The sequence below is a fragment of the Callospermophilus lateralis genome, chromosome 14 (assembly GCF_048772815.1).
Source record: "Callospermophilus lateralis isolate mCalLat2 chromosome 14, mCalLat2.hap1, whole genome shotgun sequence".
Classification (NCBI taxonomy): Eukaryota; Metazoa; Chordata; class Mammalia; order Rodentia; family Sciuridae; genus Callospermophilus; species Callospermophilus lateralis.
Window position 1 is genome coordinate 61,211,800 of NC_135318.1, and position 10,964 is coordinate 61,222,763.

A 10,964-nucleotide genomic window follows, 5' to 3' on the forward strand; every position below is an offset into this window, starting at 1 on the left:
AGCTTCTATTATAACTTTCCTGTCACTTTCTCCACCCAATCAACTCTCTTGTCATTTTCCCCACCCAATCCCACCTTCTCCTTGGGAGTCTGACCACCCTATTGGCTACTTCATACCTTTAAACGGACAGTTCTGTGACATCATTCTCCCACCAAACCTACTGCCACCTGCTAGAATATTAGGCTTGCTATGCAGTTGTAAACAAATTTGGATCATCGCAAGTGACCAGTGACCAGTAACCAGTCATTAGAGTGTCCAGTAAACAGTGACCAGTGAACTCCATACTGGGAAACATGTATTCTCTACCCTCAGCCACCCACACATCCTCTGGGGTGGTCTCCTCATCCTTTGTATCTGTAATTGATGTGACCTCTTCTCTGACCATGTCAGGTAAGGAAAGAAACATTTAAAAGTTTTTCATTAGACTTTTACCTTCCTCAATTTACTAATGGAGTCAAAAGAGCTTAGAATAATAGGGGAAAGGATGGAACTAGAAATCTGGACACCTAATTTCATTTGGAATTTGACATGTACTGTGTATAGAACTGGACTATCTTACTCTCTCACAAAATCTGTTTCTTGATTTGCTACATGAGGATAACAGATTGCCATGTTCTGGCCCCTTACTTTTCTTGCATCTTGAGGGGCATGTTTATAGAGAATGAAATCAGATTTCATGGTTGTGTTGTTTCAACTGAAAGAGACAAATCCTAGGCAGGGTGGAAACCAAGGGATTTCCTCTGTAACAGTTTCCCTTCACCAAGATTTCCACTTCAGTATTTCAAATTTAGTACTGTTCATCAAAGGGACATTCACATATTTGTTAGTTTTCTGTTTAAACTAGGTGAAAAGAGAAATAGGGAGAGAAGAGCAGGAGGACAGGGCTGTAAGGAGGCAGATGTTCTTGGGAAAGCAAGTTTGTGACTGTTTAAGCACAAGGCAACAGGAATTCAGTGGAGGAAAAACATATAAAAATAAGGGAGAAGAAAATGTTAGAATAGTAGAGATGAAGAGAATGATGTTCTCAAGAAAAAAGAGGTTGGTTGGGATGGATGTGGAAGAAAAGCAAAGATTTGATTTAAACCAACAGACAGCATAGAGTGAATCTTCCCAGAGGCTGGTTTAGAGAATGTTTAGATTAACGGACCAGCAAGGAAACTAAGGCTTGAATTGGGGTATCACTAGGGTAAGCAGGTTATCACAAAAGTCACACGTGGCTGTTACAGTTTTTCCTATGACCTCTTTGAAAACCGACAATGTTGACAGTTTAAACATGAACATATTAGAAGTATGTTTTAGAAATGACTCTTCCTCCAAACATGCCAAGGAAAGTGGTTCTAGACAGAGCTGGAGAAATGGCATTTTCCATGTCCTATTTTGTTCTGATTTTTAAACTACAGGGATTTCTAAAAAATGTCTTGTCCAAACCTGCATCAGAAGGACACATTCCTTTGTGTGATATAAGCTGTCAAGGTGAAGATGTTTTCCATCTTTACAACAGTTTTTTTTTTTCTAAAACAGACAATATACAAATAGTCATTGATGATTTCGAAATCTAAGAACCAAAAGAAAGAACTATATGAGAATAAAAATTCAAGCTCACATCTCTAATTCCAAGTTTATTTAAATAATTATCTGAAGACTTTTTGTTTTGTCTACATTTCAAATCATTGTTTAGGGCTGGGGTGTAGGGTAGCTCAACCATTTTAGTTTTAATTTTGTTTTAACATAAAGGGAGAAGGAAATGTCAAAATAAAAGACAAAAATTGTTTTAAATTTGTTATTTTATTATACTGTGATGGTTTTCTCAGACTTTAGGGACAAGATTTTCTGCTAAATGTGATAATAAACTAGGCTTCTATGATTTTCTTAAAGCATTTTCCACTTTTTTTTATAACAAAAAGGATTATCAAAAAATGTGTTTGTATTAATTGAAATATCTACCTAGTGGGATTAATGTCTTTTATTCGGTGTGGGTAATCCTTAGAGGAAGAGAAACAAGAACAGTAATGAAATTACTTTACACTTATTGTTTTTTTCTCTAGTATGTACAAAATTTCTTTTGGAAATTCCTTCTGTCCTCCTTCCTTTCTTCTTTCCCTCACTCCCTCCATTTCTCTCTCCTTCCCTCCCTGACTTGCTCCTTATTCCTTCCTTCCTTCCTCTCATTCATTCTTTCTTCCTTTCTTCTCTTCTATCCAGTTCTGAGGATTGAACACAGGGTCTCATGCATGCTAGGCAAGCATGATACACAAGCTATATCTCCAGGACATTTTACTTGTTTTCTCAGATAAGATCTTGCTGAATGGCCCAGAGTGGCTTTGAATTCCTGCAATCCCACTGCCTCAGGTTCCCGAGTGTTGGGACCAGAGACCCACCATACCATGCCGAGATTCATAGTGGGTTTTGGCTTCGGTTTTCGCTTTTCCATATGGCTACCCATCTGTTCACTTTACTTAAATTTGTGTTCACTTTACTTCAAATTTGTGTTCACTTTACTTAACATTACACACATTTTTCGTATAGTTTCTCTGTCTATATGTACTGCTTGAGAATGCATTCAAACTCACCTTCAATCATGAGCTTTGTTTTGATTAACAGTATTCACTAAAATCAAAGAGAAACATTCACTTTCATAATATTGTATGCATGATAACAGAAATCATTTCTTAGCAAATTTGATATACACTCACTTTTGCTACATATCCATATGTTCATTACTATCTAGTCATTCCTTTTAGTTCTGAGCTGTTTTTCACTTTTGCTTCTATCTTTCCAGAACATACTGTAACTCCCTCCAAATGAAACTTTTTGAAATATCTATTTATTAGTTGTAGTTCAACACAATTCCTTTATTTTACTTATTTTTACATGGTGCTGAGGATTGAACCCAGGGCCTCGCATGTGCTAAGCAAGCACCCAAATGCTGAGCCATAACCTCAGCCCCCACATGAATCTTATGTAATATGACTTTTATTCATGGATGAATTATCACTGTTGGTATTGTGATAACCACACTAAAGATGAGTAACCTGAAGCTCAGAAAGTTTCCATTTCTTTCAAGAAGCATTTCTTGAGAAACTGAATTTCAGGTAGTCATTTTCATGTAGGATCAGCAGTTAGGCTGAAAGAGGGCAAAGAATGACGCTTAAATTATCATTTGGATGGTAAAACTGAACTCCAGGAAATATCATGTGACCTGGACAAACAAAAGGAGATACTAAACATCACTGTGGTGATATCAGTAGATTTTCTATGAACAGGGAAAAACAAATTTCTGTTTCTCCAGATTTCTGGTCTTTGGAACAAGAGTCCTGGCCAGGAAGTAAGTTTCCATAATCTGTTGCTGATTGTGAACAAGTCGATCTCACTTCACTGACCCTTGGTGTACTCATTTGCTAACTGGTAATGTTGGAGTTTTCTCTGAGTTCGAAAATGCTTCAGTTCTAGGGCAAATTCAGGAGTCAATACTAGTGCAGGCTCAAAGGAACCATAAAAGAGGAAAAGGATGCTTTTGGGGAACAACGTGTGAAGCAGACCACTTGGGAATTCTGTGCCCAATTTGACAGAAAAGGCAGGTTATCAGAAGAGTAGTTGCAGCCATCCTAAATGGAGGGATTTGGGGTCTCTCAATGATTATTAGAATGAGGGCCCTCCTGATTAGTACAACATTAAGACGACATTATTCCTCGAATATTGTAAGAATCTGCCTGTCTCATCAATATTTTCACCACCTTTTCTTCCTACAGAAAATTTCCAAAATTCTTCTTTACATGGAAATCCTGATTCTCTGCAGCTCTCTCTTCCTGTGGTGACCAATGCAGCGTCCGTGACAGGAGGGGTCTGCAACTTCTCCAGAGCCTCTGCTCCAGCTGAAACTTCAGCATGGTTACTGCCCTCAACCTGTGGCACCTCCTTTCAGCCACTCATGGGCAGTGCCTACCTTTATCAACATGCTAGCACAGCCATGGTGTCTAAGGTTACTGGCCAGAACCTGATTCCCATGGCACCTGCCCCCTATCCAAGTATTTCTGAGTGGTATATCCCAGGAAGTGCTGAAAAGAGCTCATCTTCACTTGGGGACTTTAATCTGACTGTCACTGGCCAGAACACAGCAGATTCTTCCGTATCAATGACATCCCAGTATGACAAAACTTCCGAAGCAAATGTCGTTATCCCTGGATATCCACTACTATCTGGTAGGCTCGTCCAGGTGACACTATCTCAGATTCCAAATCAAGGACATTGCCTCTCACTACCCCACCAAGAAGGAAGCCAGGTCTACTACTATGATCAAAACTCTCTGGGGACTCTGCTCTCTGGAGAACATTGGCCCTGCCTGCAATCCTATGGCTCTGTGCCATATGCAGGAAGTAGTGCCACTGCCTCTCAACCAGAAATGGTGACAGTGCTGAAGGAAGTTCAGCCCACAAATGTCCTACCCTCAGTCCCTACACCTGTGACCTACTACTCTGTGTCCACTCAAAGTATAGAAGGAACAAATTTTCAAGGTGAGTACAAACACCAAAAAGGGGAAGGAATAAGATTACCACTCGAAATGAGGGTCCAGTTTTCAGCTGGTAACTGTGGGTCCACACATCCCTAGAATTCAAGTGCTGAGATTTTAATCACAATCTTGTTCAGCAGTCCCCATTTTCAGACTCTGTCAGAGAAGCATGCAGGACAGCATAATGGCCATCCTTGCATTTAAGAGACCTCTAGGAGCACACGGAAGGAAGCGGCTGTTCACTATTTTTGCACTCAGTCCAGCTACACAACCACACTATAAATATATTTCCCTAATTTTACTTTGGTTTAGAAAAATCAATCAACACATATCAGGATGTGACAGTTTAATTGATCCTTAATTGACTGCAGGTTTAACCTCTATATGTAGAGATGCTGTCCAAAGCAGGAGTCCAAAACCCCTGACCTTTCACATTGATTTCATGAGCAACAGCTGCACCCTCTCCTAGTTCATGGTGTTAAGTGTTCTTACATTCTGGGGAGAGTGGAGAGAATTGAGAGGCCCCTATATGAGGACGAGAGACTTCATGAAACAGATTTTCTGTGTTTCCCACAGAGGAGACAAGTGCTCTACCAGAAACCCATGCTGCCATGGTGATGAACCAGCCCAAAAGTAAGACTTCAAGGGATCACCTGTAACTAATATGCAACTCTTAACAGATACATGTCAGTGGTCCTTAAAAAGAGCTAATAGAAATGCTTTCTCCACCATAGGTGGTTTCCCTGAATAGTGTATTTCTGGGAAGGGGGAGCATCCTACTTACCATCTTCCTTGGTTCCTTTGTAGGGATGGAAACTTCCCTAGGGATGGAGGCTTCCTTGGGAGTGCAACCTCCAAGTCAGACATTTTGTCTGCCACAGCCTCCAGAATTCCCACACATCTGCAATAAGAGAAAAAGCCAAATAATTGAGAAAAACTCACAAACTGAACTTGGGGACATTACCACAATAACTCCAGTCCAGAGTTCTACAGATTTATTGGCATTGCCTCCAAATCAAAGCCAGGAACAGACAGAGATTAAGAATTTGTGTGAGATTAACACCATGCTCTCAGAGCCACTGGATGCCTACCAGATTGCCATGGAGAGCCAGGATCCTCCACTACTCCCTTTAGACATCCCTGAAATCCACCAGCTTCTGGCCTCCATTGGTCCTCTGGACCAAGAGGAGAAGCCACATTCTGAAAATACCCATCTAGAAAGGAGTAGCCTGAGTCTTGAGGACCAAGGCACACTTGGAAATGGGACTGAATTTAGCAGTGGTTTTGCAGACCTCACTGCACTGGTGGGGGATATTCACCTTCCTGAGCTTTTCAGTTCCTTAAAAGACTTTGAACAACCTGAAAGTCCACAATAACAAAATCCAATGATACCAGAACCATCATGGAAAAGCAGGGGCAGGAAATCACAAGTGCCTTAAAGGGTCCTAGTGAGCCAATGAGGAAGAACAAACATAAAGCCTCGGAGTGTCCTGATGGAACTCCTCAGGCCAAAATGCAGCCAAGGGATCTGGAATGCACATTAAGAGGAGAAATTTCTCACAGGGATGCAGACAGTAGCAGGGCTCCTATGCACACTGCCGAGCACTCTATCAGCAAAGCTCAGAAAGCTGCATCCAGCAGGAACAGCAAGGCTAAGGGCCATGGGCAGGAAAAGACCAAGAGGACCAGAGAAAACAACTCCAGGAAAGCCCAGGAGAGGAAGCAGCCAGGCAATAAAGTCAAGGCAGAAGAGAAGCCAACTCTGCCCAAACCGAAGGGGAAGAGGAACCAACCTGACCTTTGCCAAGAGGCCTTTAAGAAGCCTCGGAGCTGTCTCGGCATGCACATGCTGGAGTCGGTGCAGGTTTTCCATGCATTGGGGAAGAAGAATGATAAGAAAACTGGGCTCTCTTCCTCCCGGGCCCCGGGAAACTCAGGCCGTAACCAAGACCCCCGTCCATGCCCAGCTAGGAAACCATGGCTGGCAGTTAAGGGTCCTGAGAAATCACAAGTCAAAGCCCAGAATCCAGATATTAGTGCTGAAGGAAAGGGTCCCTCTCCGTCCATTTATGAGCCTCCACCACCTGGGAAGGTTAAATTGGTACCTTTGCCTTTTCTGACCCTGGAGAAACCTCCACCTCGACCAGTAATCAATCGGAGGCCACAATCTCTGGCCTCACGCAGACCCACTGGGGCTTACCCTGCCCAGCCTGGCCCTGCTAGCTCAGCTCAACCCATGGCAGTCAACCAATCCCAACCAGCTACTGCCAACCCATCTTGGATGCGTCCTGCCAAGCCAGCTCACCCCGTTTTGACTCATGCCATTCAGTCAGGTGTGAGTGCTTCTACCCAGCCTAGTGTCCCTCGGTCTGCTGCTTCTGGGCCTGCACCCTACAAAACATCATCTTGCACTTCTCTCCATTGGCAACCAGTTCCCAATGTTGGGACCAAGCCCCAGTCACAACCGCCCAAGCCTCAAAACCAATATCTACTCCAAGACTTTGCCTTACAACCAATTCCATGGAGGAAACCCAATGTTTCTGGGCAAGTAGTATCAACTCCCATCACCAAACAGCAGAGGCCAGAGCGGGAAGCCATGAAGAAGAAGGCTCAACAAGAGCGTGAGAATGCTGCCAAGTACACTGCTTTGGGGAGAGTGCAGTGTTTCATTGAGAGGGAAAGAGAGATGGAGATTTCTCGCTACTATGGCTACATAATGTAAGAGCTGCTGAGATCAGTGGTGCCACTTAGGGACCAAATAGTTTTCCACATGTATATAGATAGAGAGATACACATTTATTTATTCTCAGATGCTTTCAAAGTTTAATAAAATTATATAAAGAAATGGAATATAATTCACTAATACATAATAAAGAGGCCTTCTGGTACCACTGACAATTGTTAGAAAATAAAGAGGCCTTTGGGTACTACATGGGTACCAAATGGTGTTCTCATATACACATAGATAGATAGATGAAAATTTATTCATTAGGCACAGTTGAAAAGGTAATATAGTTTAATAAAGAAATCCTATAGTATTGATTAGAGGGTAAGTAATAAAGAGGCTTTATGTTGCCATTTGAATACCAAATAGTTTTCCACATATATATACAGAGAGGTACATAGATACAAAGGTATTCACTTATAGATTTTTAAGACAATATAGTTGAATAAAGAAATGTAGTAGAATTGTTTGAGAGATAAGTAATCAAGATGCTTTCTGGTACTGCTTGGGCATCACATAGTTTTCCACATGTGTAGATACAAATTTTATAAATATGTAGATATAAAGATACAAATGTATTAATTCTAATATATTTTTAAAATTTAGTCAAATTGATTGAAGAAATTCAATAGAATTGGTTAATAGATAATAAAGAAGCCTTGTGTTACCACTTGGCTATCAAACATTTGTCCTCATAGATGTATGAATATGTACTCCTTCCAATATACTTTTAAAACTTAATAAAATTGAATAAAGAAATGTAATGGAATTGATGAATAGATAATAAACAGGAGTTTTGAGTTTGAATGGCTGTTAAGTGTGGTTTAGTTTGGTAGCGGTGGGGATCACAGCCTGCATGAGAAGAAAGGAACTCAATGTTGGCCAGGATAAGAGAAGTAAAGGCTAGGAATGGGGGAAAGAGGAAGGCATATGATCTAGCACTAGGAAGGCAAAAAGAAGAGAGATGTATGGGCTTACTGGAAGAATCAGGAATTGGCAAAATGGCTGACCAATAACACAATGTTGGAAACTAGGGTTAAAATGATAAAATGTCTATCAAGTTGAAAATGATAGGAGACGGGTTCAGGTTGACCAGAACAAATGCAGAAATCAAACAAAAAACTCTCATGGAGAATGGCCTATTTTTTGGCCTACCTGAAAGATATTTTACAAAAGAAGATTCAGGGCACAGCTCCACCACGTTTGGGTCACTTAAGATCCTAGCTGGGAAAGGTGAATACAAAACACAGGGAATCTACCAGGGGTGTCAGAGGGTTCACAGTTACCCTGAGGGAAGCTGATCACCTGGGACTTGGCCAAGTGAACTGCAGCAGCATGAGGCCCACCCAGAACATGGCCTGGAATAAATCACCATTGACTCAACACCCATGCACCAGGACAGCAGAGATGCACTACTTGAATTAACCTTCACACACAAGGCCAGTATCACTCTGACACTTTACTAATGGTCGAGAAGCAAGGCCTCAATCTGAGGCTTGTGTCCTCAAGTCCTCAGTGTTGGCAAGGGCCCCCTGCAGGCAGCCAACCTGGCTTTCAGACCACAGTATAGAGATGTTGGGGTAGGGGGTGAAGGAGAGAGATCACACAGGAAAGGGCGATAAATACTGAACTGAGAAGCCTGTCAGGTCCTCTTCCATTGATTCTGGCAAGCGCTGTCTTCAGGGACCATTGCCATGAACCGAACTCACAAGAAAAAAAATCACTCCTTGGCTTCCATCTCCAACACAAGCAGAGTGCGCATGCACAAGGATCAACCTGTCAACAGCTGCAGGACCCAGCAGCCCCAACAGCTTTTACCCATTCCCTCCAAATTGCCAGTCACCATCTTCACCACTCTTCCCACAGGAGACATTGCCTTTTCCCACATTTTGGAAACTTCCAGAGATATTTAACCCCAAAACGTATGTATCACAATTTGTTGAATTATCTGTCCTACAGATTTGAAATGTAACCTTTATGACATATTAAATTCCTATGTGTATTTGCATTCTTCTTTGTAGAATTTGCCTGGCTTTCTTGCTTTTCCTGTTTACCAGGTCTCTGGGATATTTTTTATCATGCATTTCATTTTTTTTAAAAAAATATCATTATTCTTTCTTTTTAGACATTATCTATTATGTTCATTCATGTGTTCCCTTTTAGATTGGTCTTCTTTTGATTTCTACCATCTCATCTAATTTCCATTTATGTTGTTCTTTTTTATTATGAATCATAAAACTCAACATTTCAACCATTTTTATGTGGATAACTACAGCATTAAGTAGATGCAGAATGTTATTCAAGCATTACCCACTATCCAAATCCAAAACTTTTCACCATCCCAAACAGAAAGCTATATCCATGATATAATTTTACATTCCCCTCTCAGGTTCTGTCCTATTTTGCATTGCTTGGCCTTCTGGTTTTTAGCTAGTTTTGAAAGAGTGGGCTACTATCTGATGTGCTTGGGGGGTTCTCTTCTGACTTGTTTTCATCGTCTTGAGACGATGCGATTCTCCTGTTTCTTAGAATACCTTTATTTGGGATTTGGTTTCCTTCTTTTCTTTCAATGCACTTTTTATGCAAAATGCATTTTCCTTGTGAAAGTATGGTTGAGGACAGAGTTTCTTATGTGATGGAACAGAAACTTCCACCTCTCCTTCCTCCACCTCTTCTTCTCCCCTCCAGTTCTGTCCCTCCCCATTCTCCCTCTGCTCTCCTTCTCCTCCTCCTCCTTCTTGAACTAGTAAAAACATATCTGCTTATTTTCTAAAATTTTCTGGCTGTTTCCACCTGGAGGTTTATCCTTTGTGTCTATTGTTCCTCCCAGCGATTTCTCCTCTGGGTGAGGCCATGTCCTGAAAAGGAGCATTGGCTGTTCATTTTTCAAGAGAGTAGAGGGGCTGGACACTGTCATCCCTTCTGATTTGAATGTGCGACATTTGTACTTATAGCTGCCCCTCAGTATCCACAGAGAACTGCACCCGGGACACCTCACAGACACCAAATTCCACAGAGTTGAAGAGAGACTGCACACATTCAAATGATCTAAATCATCTCTAATTACTTATCATAACTACAATGTAAATGCTATGTAAATAGCTGTTGTACCATACTGATTATACATCCTATAGTACATATTGTAGGAGACCTACTGCACTCACTTTGGGGTTGGCCAGAACCCCTCTCAGTTTCAGCTGCTCTTCTCCTGCTGGCCCACAGTGCTTTGCAGAAATGCCTGCTGGAGCTTTGAAAGCCTCCTGTCTCCCATTTCCTCTGCTGCAAGTGCTGCTGCCAGGCAGGTCTGGTGCCTCCTGCTGGTGGTTGGCCCTATCCTCTTGTTCTGAGGTTCCTAGGGAACACTGTGTTCTCTACTTTTGTGGTAAATGCTACTCCAGGGTTTGGCTTTCTTTCGTCTATTTCCATGGCCTCTAGGCCAAATGTGTCTTTTTTCTTCTCTTTGTTTTGGGAGACTCCAAACTGCACTACTGCCTGCTACTTTCTGAAATCTTGATGGATAACATAATTATTTTAAATTGAGAAGGTTGCAGGTTTCTGTTCCCTGAAGCAGAGCTTCATTTCCCCCAAACTAGTTAAGACCTGAGACAGACAGTGAGTCTCCTGTAACAACCATGGCACCTGGTGTCTTTACTTGCTATGTTGGTGTTTGAGTGAGAAGCAATCTCAAGGTTCATGGGGGAAGGACATCTGGCCACAGGAAGGGGGAGTAGT

At 41.7% G+C, this 10,964-nt stretch overlaps 1 protein-coding gene across 1 annotated transcript; it reads left to right on the plus strand.

Annotated features, from left to right (window-relative positions):
* Nucleotides 1–293: 293 nt before the first annotated feature.
* On the plus strand, nt 294–7,229 carry LOC143380476 (uncharacterized protein C2orf78-like). The gene is given in 4 exon segments (XM_076833540.1): nt 294–390; nt 3,750–4,511; nt 5,315–5,878; nt 5,881–7,229. Coding segments are annotated over 4 exon segments (2,772 nt in total).
* Nucleotides 7,230–10,964: the final 3,735 nt, after the last annotated feature.